The 25,868-nt window shown below is 41.4% G+C and overlaps 1 protein-coding gene across 2 annotated transcripts in view; it reads right to left on the bottom strand.

Moving 5' to 3' along the window:
- Nucleotides 1-25,868, bottom strand: part of LOC131888555 (band 7 protein AGAP004871-like) — an 87,404-nt gene that overhangs the window by 55,357 nt on the left and 6,179 nt on the right. Inside the window, exon 2 of one of the 2 annotated variants that reach the window (XM_059237434.1) lies at nucleotides 6,197-6,577. In XM_059237434.1, coding sequence (XP_059093417.1) covers nucleotides 6,197-6,515 — 319 coding nt within the window. In that variant the 5' untranslated portion in view covers nucleotides 6,516-6,577. Of the gene's footprint in view, nucleotides 1-6,196; nucleotides 6,742-25,868 lie in introns of those variants that run through there. The other variant, XM_059237433.1, reaches the window with a different exon arrangement.

Below are 25,868 nucleotides of genomic sequence, written 5' to 3'. Positions count from 1 at the left end.
GAAAACTGAGCTTAAATGGACCGATACACTTTCCCATGGAAAGGGCACGAGGATCACAGCCTTTCTGAAGTTAACCCCAAAGCCAATTAGTTCATGTATAATTGTCTACCACGCTCTTCCAGCCAAGCGTTTGAAATCCTCGTCTCGAAAAATTGTCGTTTCCATGGAGTAACGGTTAGGCTTAAAATAAAAGGTTCTTGGTGAAAAAAGCATTCTCAGCCTTATATGTTATCTTTTCTCGTGTAGCAACTAGGTAACAGGAAGGTCAGTCTTCCGTGAAATAAGAGAAATGAAAAATTCCTCAGCAAATAACAATCAATGTTGTATGGTCGGTCGTCAACTCTAGCCAAGTTTTCTCTTTGCTGCCTTAACTAAAGGGTTGTAATGAAAACAAATCAAGGATCTTCCCAAGGATATCGATCTTAATTTGAGCATCATGCAGGCTAGTATCAATGGTCGAGTTCTCTCCGATATCTCAATTCGAACCTGGATTTCCGTGGGTAAGGCTCAATCAAGTGTTTCAACCTGATCACTTTCGAGATCTGTTCAAGGACATACCGATCGATCTCATTAAAGGCGTCTCCCCTGCATATCTCCCCCTCCCATTTCAATATTTCTTTCATGGGGCTCCGTCGTTCATTCATTGTGAGCGAGACCTGAAAGAGCCTTTTGAAGAGGTCCTCGTCGACCTTACAGGAAGGCCGCTCGATGTTCATTGCCATTGGCCAAGTGAGGTACAAGCCTAAGTACTGTACGATGTCCATACGCTGACTAGAAGGGTTCATGCATGTGAGCCTTGGCAATGGCCGGTCTAACCTTGAATTGAGTGACTTATGCCTTTGTGAATCCGAGGTTCGTCTACGAAAGCCTTTGTATGCGAACAAGCTTGCCTTAGCAAAACTTCTCACACTCGTACACAAAAAGACCTTGGTGGACTTCTGGGATGATGATAGGATACGTTGTATCCGACATGAATGAGAAGTAATACATCCGAAGATTTCAGTTCACGTTCTTGGAATATCCAATAGTCTGGAACTCTTTGAAGGTCTTTGGTAGGTTCAATATTTCGTATCCATCGCTGTGGGCAAGAAGTCCAAAAATCTCAGGCTTTTCTCTTGAACTGGAGACGATTCTAGTACTCAAGGAGACCGTAAAAGCTCATTTGGTGGAGAGAGAAAATCCATCTCGACTTTCTTGCGTACATATATATGTATACGTATATACTCGTATATATGTATTAGTAGTGTTGTAGTGCAGCACACATCCTTTTCTACCGTCCATTTGTATAAGTCTTGAGTGTGTGCTTATTTTCTTGGTTATGTTAGTAGTGCTACTTACTCGTCAGTGGCCTTTGGAGGTAGAAACGGACGGCCTTCGTTCTTCAACCGCCAACACCAGAGCAATCTTCTGAAGAATGGAGAGTCATTAGAGACTATTAAGAATGGCATAAAAACCCGAGAAAGCTGCATGCAGCATTTCCTCAGGTACCTCATCTCTGCCCATCGAGATAACACACCGGAACTGGAATCCGATATTGTCGAGGAGGAGGAAGTCAAGAAATTCTATCAATTATCTGAAAAGATAACCCTGGCACAACGACCCATCGAGTTTTTTTCGTTGTAAATGTCCAAAATGACCGTCTACTGTAGACTTCAACAATGCTCAGCTTCAACTTCAATGACATCAGTAACCGAGTCAATGATCTTGATCTAATGGTAACTTATGGTTAGCTAACTTTTCAAGTGTTTCTGAGGATCCAAGGCCTTTCTTTCTTCTTGAACGGAAATGGTGCCTAATTGTACGTACACTGTGACCACAAAGTTTTCTCTTGCCATTCATATGATGGTGCTTGCTTTCAAATATTCAAAGTTGAGATTGGCCTCTGTTTAAGATGCAGGTGATTATTTGCATTTTTTGTAAGGAATGATAAGGCCCTGATATGGTTTTGATTGGGAGCAAAATTACACAAAAGCTGCACATAGACTTGACAAAAAAACAGACACTGACAGGTTTACAAAGGCAAGGGAATAATTCACCTTTCATGGCAAGGATACAATAATCAAAGAACGGGTTTCATTTCATAAAAAAATAAAATTACGTGGCTTCTAAGTTGCTTTTAACAAAAGCAATGCAATTGTTGCCCAAATATATCTAGAGGAATGGGAGGCAATTTAGGATGCTGATACTTTGAAAATCTAGAAATAAAAAATACTTCGACCCAAAAACAGTTTGGTTTCATATTGTTAAGGTTTTATCTTCAAGCATTGACATACGTTTGATTTTAAAAGGAAAAGTAAGGTACACAAATATTGCTGTTTCCCAGCCGTTGGCATTATTCTCAAAAAAATATATAATGACATAAGACAGCCAAAACTGTAAAATAGCATTAGATGGAATGTCCATGCAGGCACCTCGCACCAAATGTCAATAATCTTTTTTTGGGATAGTTGTCATTAGACGTTTAATAAAATAATAAAAAAAATCTTCATCACACAATTTTTTTGAGATTTACTTGAATTAAAAAAGCTTGAATTGAAAAAAAGTATTTTTTTCCTGATGAAGAGAAACTATAAAATGATTTGTAGAAAAATGTCAAAAATGCATGAAGAACTGCAAAATTTGAAGATTAAATAACCTTCCACAAAAGCCTGGTTTACGAAATTTTTTTGTTGCAATTTGCATCCTGCCAGTTTTAACAGACCACGAACTAAATTGTGGAAAAGATAGATTTTGACCCCTTCTTCTTGCCTCTTCTGTAAATAATAATTTCATCCTCAGTGAAATGTTTTGACTTTAGACATTGCGCCACTTAACATCGTCAAAAGCGCCGAGCAAAATGATAAAAATACAGATCAGACCTGGTAAATTAATTGCAATGATATATTTTGAGCAACAATTAAAGTTACAACCAATCTAGTTGAAAAGTTTGCGTTTGTCAAACACCATCAACAAAATCATAGTCTTCAGATGCACAATTCTATACCTCCTGCTTATAAGTAAATAGAAATCGCTTCCACCATTCCTTAATTGCTGTAGTAGGAATTTTCCGGCCATAGTGTAATACAAACAATTGTCAAGATCACAACCATCAGCCACACCGGCCAATGAGCGGTAAGAGGAAAATTGATTCTTTCTTGACCGTCAATTCGATTGGCGGGCATGAAAATGCACTCAAGCCGTTCCAGTTATTCTTGCTAATTCGGCCAAGGTTGCACATTGCTTGTGACTTGGTGCTGAGCATGATGTTGGGCGGGAATCATACTCGCCCAAAGGAATGGCACCAGTCGGTGATGGGACGGAAGCGACATGCATGGTAGAATGCCATTGTATGTATAATGCACCTCTTTGTGCCGAGGTCTTTCGAGCAATGGGGAATATTTCCGTTTTCATTAGGCCATTCGAAATTTGTGTCATATAGTGCCAGTACAGCTGTTCAATTCTATCTAGTGGTGAAGATAAGAGCGAGATTCTCCTTGGGAAATAGAATGGGAGCACGATATGTTTGGGGGGAAAAGACCACTCAGTCAGGTTCCAACGCCTCCTGTGGAGAACCCTATTCAAGGTTGAAAGAAGAAATTCAAAGCAATCAATCAAATGAGATAGAAAGACAGCAGGGAATGGTTACGTTTTCTCAATCCAGCGCGTATCACAATCCAATTGATCCAAAAGGCAACAACCAACTTCGCTTTGTAGATGGTGCTTTTATTTAAAGTATAGTATGTAAGAGTACTTTCTTATTTTTGTGAAGACTGGCCATCTTTCAATAGATCAACTCAAACATTATTTTTTTGAAAATTGCAGGGTATTAAATATACAGGGATGACCATATGTGTTAGGATAGGTTAAATGTAAGGTAACTTCTTTCATGTAACTCCAGCACAATTTCTTTTTAGCATGAAATGATTAGGTGTCATGTTTTATTTTCGCAAAATTCACACTTGGCTTTGATAGCAACATTCGGGCGCAATAAAGACGATTAGTAAAAGGCACCTATGTCATCCAGATAGTCCAAAGCTTAGAGAATAGACAACTCTAGGCCATTGTTACTACTGCAACTAATGGCACCGACCCTCCTTCTCACAATAAACTAGATTGTGAAGTCTATCGCGTAGAGATCTGGAGGAGAAAGTGGACAATAATGTTTAGCCTAGAAGTTCACGAAAATTTCCTTCACATCACCATTGTACCGTTTTAACCAAACGGCTTGGAGCTCGAGCTCGTTGAAAACAGTGCAAAGCGTCCCATGTCCTTTGATCCTTGGTAACACTTGATCATCCGTCATTAAGTGGTACCTAATTTGACGCCCCCTTAGGGATAAGATTGTGGGAGCATTCCTGCCGCACTGGATAATTCCCGACCAGACCATGGTATTGTTTTTTTTTTGTCTTTAAAACATGGTTTTTTTTATTGATTGCAATATTTCGAATGTTGTTTGGCTTGAATCCGGTCATTGTGCATCGTTCACGGAGAAACCCCGATTGGACCCATTCCTTTGTTTTGGGGGGTTTGCTAACGAGTTGGCGCCTTAAGAACTGGTAGGAGCATATTTTGAGAACGTCTATTACAATATATTTTTTAGAAACACTGCATTTGGAGACGTGAAGAGGCTTAAAACCTTGACCATCTCTTGGCAACTTAAAGTCTCTTATTGTGGAGTTTAAAAATGGCTCGGCGTCCTTCCATTCTCCCTATTGGTCTTCGAGGCTTGCACAGGTACATTAGTCTCAAATTATTAGTACAAGTAAGATTAAAAATTCATATGAATGTCAAGCAAGTGGGGAAAATTTGAGTGGGTTAGTCAGAAACTGCTTGAATCTGAGGTATCCAAACACATACGGTCATGCCTGTAGGTTATCACCTATCAATTATCATGCTTTGTCAACACTTCTTGTAACATGGTTGGCAACGGGGTTTTCTCCAAACATTGTGGTTATGAACATCATAAAATAAGGGATCAGTATGAATTCGAAAAATGCAACGAAAGAAACTATCGGTTCGAAATGAATTGCACAATTGGACGTTTTACTATATAATTCAACAAGTTTGGATTGACATGAACCATTATAATCAAGTTTTGGCCTGATCTCTTCGAGGGTTTTTGTTTGTTTGACAACTTTTGGGAGGGACCCTCCAAACCAGAATCGAAAACTTGGCCTTTGGTGTCCTTTTTTTGTTGCCCCTACAGCTTTGAGAGATGAGCCTTTTTCCTTTTTGGAACACGATCTAATGGTTAAAACTTTCTCCACCCCAACTCGTCTAAATATTTTTCAAACTAAATACTTTAATTGACGCATCACATTTCAGTGAGAGGTTATCAAAAAAGGGAATTATCACACTTTCCGGTTCCTTCTTCTATCATTGATTGAAATCTCGCAAGTCAGCATTGTTCAAGCTAGTTATATATTTACTAACTGAGGAATGAAATTGCTCCGAATTCTTTGAAAATGTGGAAATAAATGTACACGGGCGGTTCTCGTAAATTTCTACTCACTTTAAAACAGCTCAGCAAATTTGAAGAACAAAAGCGAGGTCTTCGCTGAAAAAGGGTTGTTATGAAATTTCAACCTTTTTTAAAAAGAAAAACGAACTACCGTTTGTGTCCATTTCCACCCTCGATGGCGGTACACCTTCAAACCAAACTTCATAGATTCTACTCCACGTGATGTCTCCTTCAAGAGGTGACACAGTGTGTGTAAAGTATATTTTGAATGCCTATAAGCAAAATGGCTTTAACACGGCTAATATCTCAGAACTTTTATTCCCAGAGTCAGGATAAAAATTGCAGACGGTTTTGTAGACTCGCTTAGTCTTGGTTTAGATGTTTATCTTTTCATTAACAAGTGGTTGATTCTTCAACAATCTAAAAGGCTAGTTTATTTTCAAGCGAGTCCACATGTGTTGGACTTGTATGTCTTACTTGTATGTCTTACTTGTAGTCTCTCGCTTTTGGCTCGGACTACACTTCGAACTAGTCTCTAGAGCTCTAGTTCGGACCAATATCAGTCAAAACTCCGTCTTTCTTCAGTTTCAACTAAAAGAAAGCCTTAAAAGCTAGCTAGAAGGGAATGTATAATGCCAAAATAAAGTGCTTCCCTTTTTGAGCAACTCCTGCCCATTTTGCCCAAAGGTCCAAACTGGCATCAGACCTCTTTTGTCGCGGAAGAAATAGAGCCTGGGCGCCTTTAGAAACGCTTACCTCCCACAAATTGCGTCTCCATGGTCTCTGTGACCAGAAGCGGGTGATGTCGGGACTCGGATTGAGCATTTTTGGGAGGATGAGGTGGTTTATTGGGCTTAGGTTTGGGTCGCCTCGCTAGGGTGGACTGATCGAAGAGATGTGAGGAGATTTCACCCACATCCCCGGCATCGAAAGGGACCACTGTGTCTGGGACGGTATTCATTGAGGATTGGACCACCCCTGCGATAGGCACATTTGCCAAGTCTAAGGTGTTGTGCATCTGAGTGTAAGGCTGATCGGTTGGAACAGGATTGGAAATGACCCGCATCGGATCCATTCAACCGGTGGTGAGCACGATGGTTCAAACTCGACCCCAACATGTAAGAGAAAACGTCTTTCCTAGAAAAAAAGGAAGGAACCATGAGAAGGAGAGAATTAGGTTGCGGACATAGATAACTTCATAGTTTTCTGTGGTTGTGGAGAATGCCGTAAGGGAGAAAATTGCCATCGCAACGAATTCGGGAATAATCACGCAACCTCTGTATTTTCCACGAAAGGAGGCTGGAATTGATGGAGTATATTTGTGAGGTCGAATGATTCTCCCTATCGACCCCATCACTACGAATTGTCACATTTCTTTCATTGGGGGCTTACCAACTGAGTGTCTTTTAGCTCAAGATAGACCTCAGAAATAGGTAGAAATAATCGCTTTAAAGGTAACAAAGACAAAAGAAACATTTCCAAAATGTAGTAGAATTTGACTCATTTATTGAAAGAAAACAATGTCATGGCAACACAATAAGTAAAAGAAAACATAAAAACGGCTTCCTAGAGTTTTTGATTGAGCCAAAATATCCGTTTCTTGAGGAAGAATTATTGTCAGTTTCTGAGCCAGGACGCAAATGGGATCCACTCAATTCAATACTTAAATTAATTTTCTCATCACGGGAGGTCGGAAGTATTTCGTCAAAACATAATGCTAACATTTGAAGCCACCTTGAAAGTTCAGTTTGAAGCAATTAGGGACAAAATTGTTGCAAAAATAGTTCCGGCAGACCAAAAACAACGAGAAAACCGACCCATATACATGTATTCGAAGTTAACATGAAAAAAGCGCCGAAAAGGGTTATTTCTCCCAAATTAAATTGAAGGTAATTTTTCAAAAAAATCGGACAAGAAAAAATCGAACTCAGGTGTTGGGTTTTATGTTAGATCAAAAGTCTAGTTAAGTAGATATTTTGGACAAAGAGTTAGAATATTGCTATCAAAAACCATACCAAATACATGCTTTTACAAGGCATATGAGCGAACATGTCCGTGCTGGTGCATCTGATTTATATTTCTCAACACTTTGCAAAAGTCACAAATGACACAAAAAAATAACAAAACTGGCGAAAGAATGATATGTGTAGTTTTAATTGACATTGTACCTAACTTCTAGCGCCTATGACTGTCTCAATACAAGTTTAAGTAGACCCAATCCCCTATGCTGTCCCCATCCAGGTAGCCAGAGGACAACTTTGTGACGGAGGATTTGAGACAGATCACATTTTTGAAAAAGATGGTTCCATTCCACGTATCGTTGTCACTCCTCAAAAAAGAGATCGAAAGACTTGATCAAACCTCTTGCAGAAAGAATAGTCCACCATAAAATATGGCTTTACCGCCAACATTTTATGACAAATAAAAACAAAGTTAACATTTTGAGTTCAGTATTTTGGCACTTGTTTTATCACCATAACATGGAAACTTAACAAGCTAACAAAGCAATAACAAGCAACAACAGATATTTATTTCTTAGTTAGATTAAATGTAACGCAATGCTTCATTAAATTGATGTAAGCTGAACGAGCAACAACAATTAACACCAAAAGTATTATTTAGTTTGCTTGACGACACTATTGGCTTGTTAAATTCCGGCTTTCTCAGGAAGTTCGTAATAAGTCGAACAATGTCTCACGGAACCATGTTCCAAAGATTTTTTTTTTGTTTGGTTTTCACAGGCTTTTCTAACCGCTTCAGGGAATGTAATCCCCAGTACTATTAAAATGAAAGGTTATAATTCGTCTATCTATTACCTTTCAATGTTTATATGATGTTTGGTCTACCAACGAATTTGAGTTGGCAGACCGAGCTAGTCATTGAATGAAGGGTTCATCTGGAATGCTATCTAAAAATTGGTCCAAGTCTGACTTGAAAGATGCAACCGGATCAGCAAGGCCTACGTATTCCCTATGAATACGAAAGAGAAGCAAATTAGACAATGAAGGAGCCCGAGAAAGAAGAGAAGTGGACTTCATTGTTCGAACTAGTTTGGATTCTTGAGGACTTGAAGGTGCTCTCAATAGACCGGTCACTAGAATTGCCCCTGAAACCTGAGTTGCGACAAAGCTCATGGATGCTTTTGAAGACATACAATATCAGATACCTTTCGTACCTTCTCTGAACACTGTACAGTCCCAACTTTTTTAGTCTCTCCCAATACGAGAGCTCTCTCATGTTCCAAGAGAAACATCTTTGGACTTGTTCGACCTTTTGCAAACCTGCTGAACACATTGGATCCCAAATGGGTGAAGCATATTCAAGATGTGGTTGAACAATCGACTTGTACAGAGTAAGCATCGTGATGCTGTCTCTGGACTTAAATGTGCGATATATCCAACCACACATTTGAAAAGCTTTACCCACCTTCAACTGGATATGCTCATCGAACTTCCTTTTATTTTGGAGGACTACACCTAAATCTATCATTGATGAGACCTGCTCAATATCTTTACCGCCATTATCTACGAGTGGAGTATTCAAAGGAGTTGACCCAAAGGTCATTGAGCGGAATTTCATTCCTTTCAGGGCCATATTACTCTTGGTAACTCAAGAATAGATTACTTCTAGGTCCTTTGCAAGGCTATTGGTTTGTTTCTCGTATTTGATCTGGGTTGTACATTCATCCATCCGCCTGCAAAACTTCAAAGGAAAATTGCCAAAATTGCCTACTCTTTTGCACGAACTGCTGGAAATAACATTTTGGCACAGCAATAGTCGTAATATCCACATGTTACACTGAGCTTATTATCAATCTTGGCCATATTCTTGTACTTCCAGCTGAAGAGGGGGCTTTTTGGCAATTTTCCTTCAAGTTGCGGAGGTGAATCGTCGAATGATACGACCCGGCAAAAGGAAGGAAAGATAGAGGTTCCGTGATTGAATATGTTCCTCGAACTTTCCATCATTCGCAACAACTATTCCCAGATCTTTGACCGAGGCGACCATCTCTATTGGTTTTTTACAATTATCTAATTAGGTCGGTTGTTCGATGCTCTTGGGATCAAACGTCATGGCTTTAAACTTTTCACCGTTCAGCTTCATGTTTTTTCCAGCCACACAATCATAAACCTGATCTAAATCGAATCGTCCATAGATGTAGCCTTAGACAAAATGACTCTAGTTTTTGAGGTCGTCTGTTCCACTCTAGCAATCTCTGAATGTGTTGCGCAAGGCGGGGCACAGTCTAAAATTCCGAAGTTTAGGAAGCAATTGTTTGAAAGGAGTTGCAAATTAGCAAAAAGGCTCCAGAGCACTTTGAATCCAGTAGTTGTGGCTAGCCCTCAAAGAAAGTTGGATTTAATCCAGGGTAGAATTAAGGCCTCCATTGAGACAGATCAGTTGAAAAAGAAAAATCGTTTTGTAGGTCTTGAGTGTTACCACAATTTTTACCAAAAAACTAACTTGTATCATCAACGCACGACAAGATGGACGATATAAGGGGTAATGTTTGTAGAGGAGATATGAACAGGATAAATAGTCGAGGCCCAAGGATGGAACCCTGAGGAACTCCAGAAGCCCCCAATACTCCTTCTACCTTGACTTTCTGAGTTCGATTCGTCAGAAGTTCAACGCTTTCTTTCCTTCCCCACTTCCCTTCAATCAATTTCGACGTTCTCTCTCAAGCCTCAAATTGAGGCAGTTATCTCTACTAGAGTTTAGATGCAATACATAAAAAATAAAACCATTTGCGTTTGGTAAACCCTTTCGAGTTTTGTTACAATGTCTTTGTCTCGTTGCTGACCACTCTCAGATTAGAGTAAATATAAATCAGGAACACTTCATCTAATCTTTGATGATCGTGTTCACAAAGAAATTCCAGCTCTTGATTGATCTTAAAATTCAACATTGAAACTGTTGCATTTTCATTCATATTCCTGAAATTAATGAAACAATCAATCTTTAATCTGTTTTTCTTCAAAACATCAACACGAACTTTAAAGTCAAAATTAGATCATTCCTTTCAAAATAAGTAATACGCAAGTATTCGTAACCCTTAGCTCTAAGGACGTATCATATGGAAAATCAACCCAGTATCACGTTTGTGAAGTGAAGGAACTGTGGGAAAACACCAAATTTGGCGCCCCGACTTTAGATTTGGTCGTCGTAAATGTTGCGGAGGAAAACAAAGACCATTAAAAACGCAGATTGTGACCTAACTAAATTTTCAGTCATCACAAGAGCTACTGTACAAATTTCAAGCAAATGTCATTTTTTGTGCAGTTTTGACAACGCATTACTATCATGTTTCAATATCCAAAAACTGTTTGCGCGAACAAGCCGGTAGTGTGAAATAACCTTTACACTCTTAGAACATGAATCACAAGGGAAGCAAAGCCTAGAGAGTGCAACTTGAGAAAGCCAGACAGACCTGCTTTTTGAGCAAATGGGTGACAGTTGAATTGGTGATAGGGTATGGCTTCCAATTGTAGAGGCGCTGCCCTCAATCAGCTGCAAGAGCACAGTTCCATGGTGACCTATTCAGTTGCAGTAATAAACACAACACAGCCGTTTTTACCCTGCTTTGTTTTATGCTCAATGATTGAATCACGTCACCTACTCTTTTTCGCAATGGTTTCTATCAATTCATATAACGTGTCACAGGAACCAGGAGGCCCTGACGACAATCTATTTCGCTTAATCTATTAAACCTCGTCTTCAAAAGTCCCCAACCTAAAACCGACTTCTTGGACAAATGGGCGTCCTTCTCTGAACTTGGCAAACTAGCTTGGTCGGTCCCATCTGTGTGTCCTTAGGATTCTTCAGAGCCTGAAGTGAAACTTGCCGTGACTTTGAAATTCGTTTTGTCTCGGAACTTTTGCTTGTTGACAATGACAATGGGCTCAGTGGATCAAGACAATGTAGAGTAGAATCTAAATTCCTTGTCAACAACAAAGCATCTTTTGAGATTTGGGACGGTTACGAGACTCTTGAAAAAAATAGAACATGTCCAACGCATCTGAGTTTTGATTTAGATCATGTTAAGATATCTCATTGTCTCCTATGCAGAAATCCCACGTTCTCTCAAACTGACTTCAATTAAGCGGTCATCTTCAGTGACTGTTCTGTCCTTCATCATCTTTTTGTGGAATGCCAAGGCCTAAAATTTGCGTTTAAAATTGTCAGATATGATCTCGTACGTGAGATGCTTACCTAAATTGCCTGAAATTGAAATGATTTTGTGACCAGTTTTTTCCAAAGGAGTGGCACATATTAGATGATTGATTCGGAGCCAAATTGAAACTGTAGTAGAACATGCTAGCTAGTGACTCCTTTTTTATATTCAAAATGGTATGCATATTTTTGAATGTTAGGCGTAGGCGCTTCCGCAACAGGTGAGTGTTTTATCCGAATTTCGTTCTTACAAGCCTCAATAAGATGTTCGAGGGCAGAAAGGTGGGCCCGTTTTATAGCAATATTTATAGTTGACAATCGAATCGTATTGAGACAAATATATTTATAGTACAACATGGCCCGAAAAAGCCCATAATTCATTGGGAGCTCCCCAACACAGCCGCGAACCTGTGGTGGGAATTGTGAAAGGGGATTTCCAGCATTTGAAGATTGTTGTGTGCACCGCATTTCCAATGAAATTGGGCCAAGTTTTGGACCCTCAGAAGAGACAGAAGGATCGGGTGAATGAGTTTCACATTGGACATGCACTACAATGGAGTGAATGGACGTCCTGAAGATTATTGATTGGAACATGCAAGATTGCTCGACCAACGCGAACAGAGAGGTGCTAGTTAAGCTTGGGTGTTCCCGGAAAACTCATGGAACTCTCAACTACGCACATAACTTTTGAAAATGGGCTCCCACTTATCCCCTTAACTCGAACCCGGCTGGCTTAGTGATGGAAAGTTTAACCTTGAATCCCAATGAGTTGCACTTCGAATATTTTAAATCACTTTTCCGAACAAAGTTTCGTCCCACGAGGAAGGAAAACGAAAGAAGAAGGCGGAAGAGCCCCAACTTTTCCATGTTCCAAATTCACTCACAATTATGTTCCATTCGGTAAAGGAAGGAGGAAAAGTTGAGGTAATGTGCAAAAATTCCAGAGTTTTTGAGCACATCCACACGCGTAGATTGTGTCGATGACAAGACAGAACAAGTGGAGAACAACGGCTCCTTTTGTGTGCCCAAGAAGACTGTCAGCCATTATCTGTTTCCAACTTTTTGATGAGATAATTTGCTTGAAGTGGAGCTAATTCTCTAACAAGCACGTCAGGCCTGAGGAAGACATTTTGTGTTTCCATAGCAGATATATCTTTATTCCGATTCAACGTGTTTCCAAGTGCAATTTGTCGCATTTGAAGTGTGAATTTTACTTCGTCATATTCAATCCGTGCGAGTACCCACTAAAAACCAACGGATAAAAATCATTTTAAGAGCAATTATTTCAATGACATCAACATGAGCATAATAATTAACCGCAGTTTCAAAAGGATATTTTCTTTTTTCATGTTTAGGGTGCTCCTATATTCAATCATAATCACAGGACCCCGTCTCATCAAAAAGTGTTTTAAAGCATTTTAGGTTTGCAAAGCATTTCATGTGTTCTGCCCTCAATATGATTTCTCCCGGAGCGTGCGATAATCATAGCCTTTCGGACTTTCTCTTTGTTCACATCATGAATTCTTGAAATAGAACGCTTTCGTCTTGGTGCACTTCTTAACTATTCTTAACCACCACAAACAGCAATTAGGGTCAAAAATCGCTCTAGGTTTAATCATGCCCTCACATTGGTTGCTGACCGTAAGAGCAGTGAGAATAGTGTCAAGATTGTTCCAATTTGGGAGGACCAGAGATTGGACCAATCTGAGGATCCGTGTTGTGGTGAACGCACCATGGTGGGTGGTCATGTACACACCAAACAGTGAGAAATTTCTTATTTCTTGCTGACCCATATTTGCAAGGCGGATGTACGGTACAGCCTCCCCCCCCCCGTCGACACTTGGTCCTCTAGTTCACCTCAGTGAAATTTAAGAGTTGGTCCACGTGGCTCTGTACTGACGCCGGAAGTCCTATTTGTTTGAGAGGCCAGAAACTTCGGGACCTCGAGTGCAGGTGGAGTGCGCCAATTTTAACTCTCAGAATGCACGTTTTCGTCAGGGTGATTCACAAAAGGGTCAGTGAATTACTTTAATGTTGGAAATAACTGGGGAGAACAAATATGCCTGAGAACTCTTTTCATGGGGTGGGCATATGTGATCCTACTCGTTTGGGCGCCGATAGAGATTCCATGGTTTGCCTGCTTTTACCCACTTTCAACGAGAAAGAGCATAAATTCTTGAAAGGTTAGGACCTTTTCGAATGAAAGAGAAAAATCGCATTCAATGTGCTGAAGGTGCTATCGTCATAACGGATCCAAAAGAATCTGAGACCCTCGAAATGATAGACCAGCTTGCATTTAGGATAGGTGGCAAATTTTCTGCCCTTATGTAGACGCATACATTTTGACGGAGGAGAGTCCCAAGTTCCAGAAGAGGGATCTCGCAACTGGGTTCCATAAACTTATGAGCGGGTGTTGATCTAGCTGCCGAAAAAACTCTGATCCATGAGAATATTGCAAAAGTTTTTTGGCCAAGGTCGAGCACCTCTCTGAATACGAAATTCCATTCTTTTCCACACGTTCTCAGATCCACCCGGTGCCATCAAAATTGTAGCACGCGCATAACGATGACAAAGCGGTGTATTCGGTCAATAATTGTATGTGTTCTTTTTCATTCTTATCCGGGTCGATCTCTAGGGCTCAAAGATCCAATTTGATCCCACTTAAGTGTGGCCACCATCTCCTGACCAGTCTGAACTTGGCCTTGAATATGAATGAGCATCTGCAATGGCTCAGAAAACACTTCGACGACAAAGCAAAAAAGTGCAGCTCTAGCCCTAACCGTTCGTAAACTGGGTTCAGAACTCAACCTTACACTGAAGGTAGGATACAATTGATTGGGACATGTGTCCAGTATGAGAAATGAGACCCTTGATTCATGGATTTTTTTTAGCTCTTTTAAGCCGGGCCCTGGCCGATAAGTTGGTTGACAAGTGATTAGGGTGTTGGTGCCAAGTGTTGTTATTCAATATTCATGACCGATGGAACAACGACCTTGATGATCCGGATCAACCTCTGCAGTGACCTCCAAAGCCATAACCACCATCATCGTCTCATTGGCAAGGCAAGGCCGTAAAATGGCCGAAAACAACCAACACCTAGGCTAGTGGGTTACATCATCGATGAATTCCCTGTCAACCCTCGAGATTTGGGATTTGGGAGGTAATCCATTATCAGGTAGAGGCCTTATCACTCGTGTATTAGCTTTTCATGCAAGATTAATCTTCTTCTGGGCCTTCAGGCCGGAAGAAAAACACACCAAGGAAAAAAAGAAGATAGACGCTTCCGTCGACCTTTTTCCGATGTTTATTGCTTACCTTGCGCTTGTCGCCTTATTTGAAGGCCCAAAGCCTCATTACATGTAGCAAGTTGTCATGGAAGAGTACCGTGGATAACGGATTTGCGCTTGAATGCTAATTAGGACTTACACATAAATCCACCTTCTTTGCAAAAGCAAAGTTGTTGGAAAGCAAGTCATTCCTTGAAGGAAATTCCTTCCATCTTTGACTTGAAATTGAATTTAGACGAAAATCCCCATTTTTGAGTGTCCTCGACCGTAATAATTTTCTTGAGGCTAGATTTAGTCTGAGACCACCAAGGGAAGTTGGTTCTCAATTGGAATTTGAATCTGGCGATACGGGACATTTAGGACATTTTGTCTTCGTGGGATGGCGTTGTAGAGTGATCCTAGTTATTTATTATGATTTTTATCATAGTGCAGTTATTTGAAGCTCAAAGCAGCCCCGACTTGCCCAAGCCTATCAAGACTGACACTTGCCACAACTGACTCCTTCGGGATGAAGGTGCCCTACCAATAGAGTAACTTGGTAGCGAGAACAGATAGTCGCAAGATTGATTGATCTGTGCTGACAATAAAGCTAGGCACAATGAGGACTTCCCTAAGGGCAAAGACTGCAAGGTCAGGGGAAGGATACATTCTCTTTTTTCCTCACTTTGGTTCCGGGTTGGTTTCATGGCCAGGGCATTGTGCGTCATGTCCGCCGAATGAACGTGTGTTAAAACCGATGGCGAGTTCGGATGATAGGCCAGTGAAACGATCCTAGAGCGTAAACTGTGATCGATATCGCTCGTCAGAGTCATAAGTATTCAGAACAAACCCTACTCTGTCTCACTATGTCATCATCATCATCCTCATCTCGCAAAGAATTCCCCTCCTTTTCCTCCTCCTCAATAATCAGGATTCCTTCTCCCACGCCAGTTCCACCCTCAACTCAACCTATGCCACCCCTTGGAACACTTTGCCCATTTCCCCAAAAAGAGGAAAAGACACTGATGGCTAACAAGCACTAACCAGTCCACCAGCCAGCCAATCCGTCTGTAATATTGCCATTCTCGTGCGTGTGGACTTCCACTTTCTGGGCTTGGCAAGCCAGAGTGTTTTGGTTCCAAAAAAGATCCATTTTCGATGTGCACTCCTCTCGGCGCTACTTGAAGACAAGAGAAGAAGGCTTATCTTAAACTGTTCTCTCTCTCTCTCTCTCTCTCTCTCTCTCTCTCTCTCTCTCTCTCTCTCTCTCTCTCTCTCTCTCTTTCGCTTCCGCTTCCTCGAGCCGTATTTCGCTACATGTAGCACCCTATACGTGTCGAGACAAAGCCGAAACCAGACCTCCCAAGGGTGATGGGTTCCCGACCAGTTCGAGTAGGTGGAACTTGGCCAAGCCGGTCTTGAAGGCCGAAAATATATGTGAATGGGATTTTGTCCCAACCACAGGCACAGCAGCATTGTGAACCATGTTCATGTTCCATCGTTCGCTCCTAGGTTCGAGCGTGAGTGGTCGTGGTTAGTCTGGGATTTTCTCAACTCACCTTCTAGAGCGGGAGGGATTCAAGTGTCTCTTTGGCAAATTCAGAACCGAGGAGGAGGTATTAACAACCGATTTGCCACTTCCTGTCGGGTTCTTTTCCCTTTCGGTCCCACATCCACCACTCAGGTTTTTGTGCCTGGTCTAGCCAGTCTCAATTTTAAACAGGCCAACTCTTGGAGCGAAGTTCTCTTTCACACCAAATACTCGCAACATATTCTTGAGCGCTCTTTACCCTCAGACCATGCTAACTATTGTGGCTTCTTGGCCTTTGGATCGTATTCTTCGACTATAATCTAACCTCAGCTTGGAAAAATGTCTGCTTGAGGGGAGAAGAAGGCCAAGCCAAGAAATTGGGGTTGTTTTCTCGCCCTCAGGAAGTAACAATGGAGGACTGGCTGACTGGCTGGCTGCTTGGCCATGAAGTCAGCTCAAAGGGGCTCGCCAGATATGAAGAGAAATGGACAGAGCGTAATTGTTGGCATCCAAGACGGTGACCAAAAAGTGTAACGCTTGGCCCATAAAAATCTCTTGGAGAAGATGGACGTTCTTCCTTACGTTTCTCATGTTCTTTCGACCCTTTTGTTAAGGGTAATTATGACTGGTAAAAAGTTGACCCCGTCAGGGTGATAAGTTTCTCCGAACCTCATTCACCCAGAACAAGGGTGAAAGAAATCTGGGCCTAGCTTACGTACATTACCGGTATACTATTGACTGAGCCATGTTTGAAGTGAGTGCTCCAAGAGTTCTCCAGGAAATTAAGGTCCCAAGCTTGAAAACCAATTTTGGCACATCTTCCCCCTTCCAAGAAGATTTAAGACCTCTAAAACGATTGCTACCCCTCCCAAGTCATCAATTGAACGCATCGCATTTGATTTAATGTAAACCATTTGAAATCATTCAAATCTCCCCCTTTTCAAACGATTTGGGGGTAGTTAAATTCATGCTTGATTTGAACCATTTCAATTTTATATCCGGGTTGGGATTGGTATTTGATGCCTGCCCGTGCTCATCCATCGTTTTGGGTATTTTGCATTTTACTCCGATGTCACAGAGGGGCGGCAAAACCAAAGCTTCACTGAAAGGAGTATGGGTCCTCGTTCAATACTTTTGTACTCGTTCATTTTCATGGGAACCTCTCCATGACTGGGAAAATCAATGACTTCGTTCCCAGAGTGCTTGCCTATTACGTACAATTTCTCCTCGGAACAACGAGTTCCTCTTCGTAACTCATGAGCAAGATATAATACATGCAGTGGTACATAATATATCACCAATGTGTCCTGAAAAAAGGCCCAGAGGAAGCCCATCATGTCGCTACTATTTCTCCCTTGTCCATAGAAATATTCTTCACGTCCCAAGGTTGTTCCACAGGTCCGTCCGCCTAGATGGGAATCTCTTAGATGGATATTACGGTGGATTCCCAGGCCAAGGGTTTCAAATCCAAAGATGGTTATCTTACTTTTTGAGGGTCATTGCCTCGAAGAGTAATACAAAGTCAGCCACCGTCTGCATTTGGATCAGTGCAACCCTGTGTGAGAAAACTGCATGTCCAGCATTTTTCTCGGTGGCTAGTTTAAGGCCCAAGGGCAGTTTTGAGCCAAATGGCAAAAGGAATGCTTGGAGGTTACTGTAGAGACACTTTCAAATGCTTTATTGGTTATTCATGGGTTCACCGACCATGCTGTCTCCTATGACCAATTCATCATGATCAATTACTTGATGATCACGACCCCTGGCTTCAGTACAGTAGGGTGCACTGACCTTTGGTGGCCTAAAGCCCTGCCTGCTTGAGAAGAATAACTTGGAACAATATTGCGACATTTCTAGAATTTGTCAGCTGGGTTGTAGATTTCATATGTTTGAAAGCTGAAGAGGCCATCACACACTTGGATAGCACATCCGTTTAGCGGAAGGATCAAGCTATAATCCTTTTTTTGGGAGATATCCAAGTATGGCATCAGCATTATCATCATGTGAATATGTGCGTGTGAGAGCACATCCAACTCAATCCCTTCGTAAAAAGCGGTGGGAGGGATGATTTTATGTGCCAAGTGATAGCCGAACCTCCATTCAACACAATTGAGGGGAGAATTTTCAGCCTCGGAAAGTTGTCTCCAGATTATGATTTTCTTCCGCCACAGACTTAAGACGACTTGGTTCACCTCATCCAGACATATTCAGTGGCCCAGCATTGGATGGGAACAGGGTATCAATCAAGAAGATCAAGCTGTAAAAGTTGGTACATCTATGGGCGTCATTTCCCACCCTTCTGATAAGAGCAAAGATGCAAAGCAAGCACTTTCAAAACAAGTCAAAGATGATGATCATGATACGAGGGAGGAGATCCAAGGAGAAGAGCATAGTACAGAAAAGCAGGAGGAGGTTGGTTGGCTGGTGGTAAGCTGGCAAATGGCTTCGTCCACTCTTTCGATCTATTCAATGCTGATCCCTGCTAGGACCCGACAGTTGAACCAAGCGCCAGCCGAACTAGTCCACCTCGTTTACCTATTAAAGTGTCTGTGCAATACGTCTTGGCATGTTCCCAAAATCCCAGTGGAACGTGGAAGCAACCCTTTCATGAGCGTACGCAGATAACCCCCCAAAAAAGTTTGCGAGGGGAATTCGTTGAAGGTTGGAGTTTGAGGCAAAATCAACTGTCAGAAAGGAAGAAAGCGGCAAATCATAAAAATCCAAGAGGGTTGAACTCCCGTCATCTTTTCTTCTTTGAGGGCTAAACAAAGTGGTTGGAAAGGGGGCCAAGAGATTGCGACTTCCACCACCATCACCACTACCACCGTTACCACTATTGCTCCAATCTTAGTAATGCTGCTTCTTCTGCTTTGCTTCGTCGTCTTCTTTACGCAGACTAGCTCGTATTTCTGATGAAAAAACTTTTTGAATGAGACACGGAGGGAGCAAAAACATATTGTTGGTGCTCGATTGAGGGAAAAGTGAGGAGGGCAAAAAAATTACTTCCAGGGAGACAAGCGCCATCGCCTTTTCGTTTCTGGAGTAAAGGGGAGCGAGACTGTCATCTGCGAGGCTGTCTCGCCATGCCATCTCTCTCCCAATTCCTGGGAGTTGTGCAGTCCGGAGACCCAAAATACTCATCCCCAACCACCCTCATTACTACCCTGGATTCGTTTCAATTTGGGCTATTCAGAATCCAAGCGAAAAGACAGCCGTTCGTAATCAACTTAGGATGAGATATGTAGATAGACGAGTACGTTCAATGGTGCGCACTGTCTATGAGGGTCCTTTTCGACCGAGTTGAAAGCTCGGGTACTCTAATGAGAAAACTATTTCCACAGATTTCAACGAGATAGTCTCGTAATACACATGTTGAGAGCCGAGCTGGATGTGTAAGGATAATGTTACGTGGATGCTTTTGAGTTGGAAGATTGGGCGTTTTGGGGATGGTCCACAAGTTGGAGATTGATACCGTGGAGATTGGGATATTTCTTAAGTTTCAGAGAACAACACACGAAAGGAGGCAAGTGGTTGCAAATTGAAGAAAGTTACCATTAGAACACCTATCTTATTTACTTGACACTCAAGGACCCATGATTTGGCTGGCACAAATAGCTAATTATGTGTAGGGTTATTTGATTATCCTTTCCAACTTTCTGCGTCAAAATATTGCCTCGGTGTCAACCTCCAAACCAATCAATTGCAAGTAATTCATTTCCCTTTCTATTCATCGTTGTTCCCATTTCGATCAAATGTACAATGCAATTCCAATTAATTTTCATTGAGGCAAAGACACTTCATTACAAACTTTTATTCGTATTCTGACATTTTTTGGATTAAAAACTGTTTCTGACTCAATGTAATCTAAATCAATATGGATTTAAATGTATCAAACACAGACAAGTTTAACCATTTCGTTGAGCCCAGTCCAAACGTGTCCCAGATTACCAATCTTTTTAAGCTTTAGACAACTTTTCTCAACAAAGCGCATTGATAATGCCAAAAGCAAAATGAACCCGTGGAGTAACCAACCAAATTTGATAAGGACATTGAAATTGGATGTGCTTCCTATGCGAAGCTCACACCCTAGCATAACCGACCTCAAAAGTCAAGTACGTTATTTAACAAATTGAATCACACCAAGACGAAGTTTAAAAGTGCAATTTCAGATGTTCTTTCTCTCTTCAGTATAGAGACGGAGTAGAAGCGCCGAGGCTTTTATTGGGCGAACATTGGTGATTACCAATCAAAACCAGAGGAACATTCATATGAATTTTAAAATTTGTGCTTTTTTTTGATTAGGTTTGGTTTTCGCCCGGGCGTTTTCTAACCGCAACAACGAATGTTAACCCTCACTTCTATGAAATGAAAGATAGTAATTTGTCTATTTGTTAACTCTCCAAAACTTAACATGATATTTCCTGTGTTTCCGTCTTCCATGGAAATATCGTGGTGAAACTCTAATTCTGTCCCAAAAAAGTAAGGCCAGAGCAATGAGTTTCATGACCGCCGAGTTTGAACCGGAAAACTCGCACATCTTCATCACCTGTCACTTTGATTGATTTAGAACTTGAACTATTCTGAATTGTCACATCTATCATGTGGGTCCACCAAAAGTGAAGAATGAGATGGTCTATGTCATAATTACTGAAGTTTGTGTCGATTAAATCTGTATGGCTTGGACAGCGTGACTAAGAATTAGTCAATTTCTTATCGGATTGGTTGTTGTTTATGCTACTGAACCCTGGGTTTTTGTTCTTCCTTGTAGTAGGGCAAAACCAGTTATTTGAAGGGTGCGACCATAGAAGAAATGCAATGGGGACGTTTAAGCAAGCTCTGGCAGGTTCGTTTGCTTGCTGGTACCAGTGTCAGTGATGCAAGTTTCGGATTTCAAACAAGTTTTTGAGAGGCTGACCCTTCTTTCACATTGCTATATGAGGAAAGTTCAGCTTCGTTAAAACCAGTTTGAAACGCCAATTTTGCATCATTGGCATTGGCAGGCAAGTTTGTTTGCTGTTACCTGCGTTTGCCTAAATGTCCGAACATGAGAGTAAAAATCGAGTTTGTTGTGGTTTTTTACTGTAGCTGAATCGGTAAACAGTGGACAAGGCAACTCTAGCTGATGGAAAGCAGCGCCTCTACAATCAGAAACTATACCCTAGCAGCCGGTCAGCTGACATTCATTCGCTGTGAAAACTAGTCCGCCAGGCTAGCTCTCATCGCACTCTCTAGGAGTGGCTTCCTCTATGGTGCGACTACAGACCAATTATGCGGTTATGATAGGGCTTCAAGTGAATTTGTCATCAAATGGGTTCTGACAGGCGCAATTCGTCAGTGAACAACCTGATCATGTCAACCGCATCATTGCTTTCAACTTAGGGTATAAGAACTGTTGCTTAAATGTGAATGAACAAACATGTATGTCAGTGTAGTCCAGTCAAATATCGAGTTTCACCCAGGGTTGCCTCACTTAAACTTGTCGTGCCTAATTCCAACTACTTCAACTCAAACGCAAGACCTTGTCAATGCTTCTTTTACTCAACAGTTACGAGTCACGAGAAAGCAAGCAAGAAGCAAGGTGGGTGATTTCTTTCTAAAGACAATTTATTGGCTGTCACGCATTGTTCGATTGATTCGGTGACAATGACACGGCACTAACGATAGAAATCAAACTGAAATCCCTGCTTTACAGAGGCCCGCGGTCAAAATTCTACTTTAATGCCTTTGGTCAAGAGCCTGAGAACAATGGCATGATATCATGGACATTGGTTCAAGTGTCCTTGATATTTGTGTCCTATCCCTGATGTGACAGACAATCAGTGATGGCACAGGTCCTGAACAAGTAAAAAAAAGAGTGGTAGCACTGTTTGAAACAATACCCCTCGGTCCAATGGGCATAAAGTAACAACGCTGCTTTTGTATCGATGCGATCAATCTGCATGCAAATTTTCAAACTAGTATTGTCGAGTTTGATCCCCATTTGTTTTTTTCAGGGTCAGGTTTCGTTCCACTTTCTGACCTAAAAACGCAGCGGTGATCAAGCACTGCAACACTGGTTTCCTACTTATCTATCTGAACCCCGTTACTCGGAATTGCTCTTTTTATATATTTATTTTAATGAAGTTAAGCGGTGATGGGTCACGTCTAAAAGGGTTGATGGTTATGTTTGCTCAATCTGTGAATTTGTCGGCCGAAACAAGCCTGAAAATGTGAGCAAAATATTTTCTTCTTTTAGTCTTGGGAAATGTACTCAACTTTTCCCCTTTGTTTTGTGGTCAAAAGTGCATTTGATGCCTTCATTAACTTCTCCGTCTCATAAAGTGTGAATAACACCACTTGCATGCAATTTTGCCTGTAAAATAGCTGCGTTTTACGTTGGCTATCTACACAGTAAAACGTATCTTTAAATCTAGACTGTCTCTACATTTGTTAATTTTTTTTTACTATCATTTTGGAACTTTCTTGTCCTCAACACCTTCCAGGTGTCCCTCTTCATATTTTGGATACCAAGTTCTTTGTTCTATCCTCATGTAACAAAAAACGAAAATTATGCATAGCTTTAATCCTTGCCTACTTATACGAACCATGGGTATCAAAAATAGCCCCGCCAAGATTATAAACAGAAAACTTGCGTTAAGAATACTCATAAGTACATTTATTTGCTTCCATTTTTGACCGTTCTTATGAAATGCCAAATCGTAAGAAATGAGCAAATGCATCCCTTTATAAAGTGCAATTAATAGAAATGGAATTCAACCCTAGTCCGAGGAATCATTTAATCCAAAGTCCCAGTTTCCTGACCGTGTACGTTTGGCTAATCTGCCCTATTGTTATCATCTCTAAGAAATGGTGTGAGAAATGGGACTTGAGCGCATAGGCTTTCGGCAATATCATACCTCCTAGAATCCAGTTTGTATTAGGAAGATCAATGAGCGAATCTAATATTGAGCTTGGCCAAAGACCCATTTTTGAACTGAATAGGAGATTTTTCATCTTAAACCTCCATTCAAAGGATGCACTTTTCCTCCTCGCTTCTTTCATCTTCCTCCCATTCTTTTTCTTCTGAAGGAAGAAAAACCCCAAGGAGAACGACTAATTCATTCCCGGATTCCACATCTCTGATCTTGTGAAAACCCTCCCCTTTATTTTGGCCCACGATTGACCCTACTCCTCGTTATATCAATGACATCATGATTATCTTGGTTGCAAAACTGTGGGAAACCTGGGACCCGTGGTCCAATCACACAACCATGGACCGCTTATGAAGAGAAATGACCCGAGTGAGCCACCTTCTTTGGCGGATGCAAACTCCCGTCCATTTCTATATTAAAGACCTGCTTGCCAGTTAGACTGGCTAGCATGTCTGATGCTCCATCTGATCCAAATGCACTTCGACCAAGATCACTAACGCCAAACCTAGTTATTGATCCATGACCTCGTGCAAAGAGATGTGGATACGTTGCTCAATCATTACTAAGCCAAGTTTCCCCTCGCCTCAAGAGAGTAAGTTATGGATCCACCCGTATGTAAGTAATCATTATGTTTGCGATCCGCTAAATGGCATATCAATGATACAACTTCGTCCTCCAAAGAGCGTGCTTGCATCTTCCCGAGTAAAAGCGGTTGTCGTACCCATCGCTTTCCATTGATGTGGCACAGGAGAGTAAAAGAGCCTTCCTTGCATAAATTTACTAATATTTGTTGAAGGTATTTAGATACCTTGGCAAATTTTGAATTTTTACTCAGGATTCTCTTTGTTCAAGTACCCATTCAGATGTGCACTGTCTTTCAGGTCTGAGTGGCAAGTGGGACAATTATGCACCACTTTTCCATTGCATTTCTTCTCCATCCGCAAAAATGTCCATTTTTCGAGCTTCAGAGGTTTCACTACGAGGAATTCTGATCACGATTTCTGTACTATCCGCCCTCGAGACTAAGATGAATGGCAAATCACCCATAAAAACGGAATTAAGGGCTTGGGTTGTACACAACTTGGGTTCTTTTATTTCTAAGAGGATCTACGTCTAATATATCTTCGTTAGATAAACAAACCAATGGGTTGCATTTGATTACTATCCGCAGTTTTGCGGCCTTCAAGAAAACTACTTGAAAGAACTTGGAGGTTACTTAACGTAAGGGAAACCAACAAGCTTAGGAACGTCTGATGGCGAAACCAATCTTCTAGAGCCCGTCTGTTTTACGTACAGTAATTCCGAATGTTAAAGAAAGATACATTTCCGAGCTTTATGCCTTATCTACGGAACGGGCTTTGGGGTTCTTCAAGTGGCAGATCTCACTTGCCAAGCAGTCCAGATTTCCTGGACAAGGGCTTTTTTCAGCGACTGATTTAATCTAGAGGAAAGATCAAGTAAAGATCGAGGAACAGGCCACAAATTGAGTAACTAATCCGTGGTGGGAGATGGAACGAAAACCATACTTCAAAAGACATTTAGTTGTTTGGCACTTTTTCAACATGGGTCTTTGAAAATAAGATTAAGCGTTCAATGGTCTGGCAACCAAAGGTGAGCAACGGGTTGATGAACGAATATATTCTTTCATGAAACACCCAATCCTAACGATTGTCAACCACATCCATGAACATATGAACATTAGAAAATCCACGATATTGTAGTTTGCTACACCTCTGTGAGAATAAATCTTGAACTCACTACCATTACCATTTGTCCGTCAATTTTGCTTCGGGTGCCGGCGAAGCATCCAACCCGTGTCGGCCAACCCCTGTGCTGCATTGGTTGCTTCAACAATGAAGCGTCTGTTTCTCCTCTACTAACTGTCTCAAAAGTCATCGATTGCTTCTGTATCATTTCAACGACAATCCCCAAATGGTCCAAGTTTGGGCGCTGCTTTGACAATGCTGTTTGATGTTGCTGTTTTCTCGTTTTTGCTCGGGCTGAGTCAAACTCATGAGGAACGTAATTGGCGAACAGGAAATTAAGAATTTTGGAACACTGAAGCGAAGGCAAGGGTGATTGAGCACCCGCGTTTTCTTTGGTGGATGTCACAATGGGTAATCCCAAGTTGGAGAGTGGCACCTCCTCGCCGCCTGAAGATGAAGGGAACGAACAAATGGGACATCCACCCACCCATCCACCCATTCACCCCTCGCCTGGCCCACCCTCTCATCCCCCGTTTGGAATCCATCCTCCCTCTCCCCCGTTGATGGAAAAGACCTGAAGTCCCGAAAAAGGGCATCTGTTCATAATGAAAGGCACCCTCAACCCACAAGCCACTTCACACAAGGAGGGTGGTGCATTTAATATTATTCATCCGCTAGCATCAGTCATCTAGTCCATTCAATGATGCTTCTCAAGTTGTCAGTTGGAGAGGGTAGTAGAATTTTGCTCTTCGTATCCGGATCTTCCCCACTATCTTGAACTTGCCTAACTAATGGCTCAATGTTGTTCCGAACGTTCCTGGTTTGTAATTTCTGTTCCCTCCA

The sequence above is a fragment of the Tigriopus californicus genome, chromosome 10 (genome assembly GCF_007210705.1).
Source record: "Tigriopus californicus strain San Diego chromosome 10, Tcal_SD_v2.1, whole genome shotgun sequence".
Classification (NCBI taxonomy): domain Eukaryota; kingdom Metazoa; phylum Arthropoda; class Copepoda; order Harpacticoida; family Harpacticidae; genus Tigriopus; species Tigriopus californicus.
This window is presented reverse-complemented; position numbering and strand designations above follow the sequence as displayed.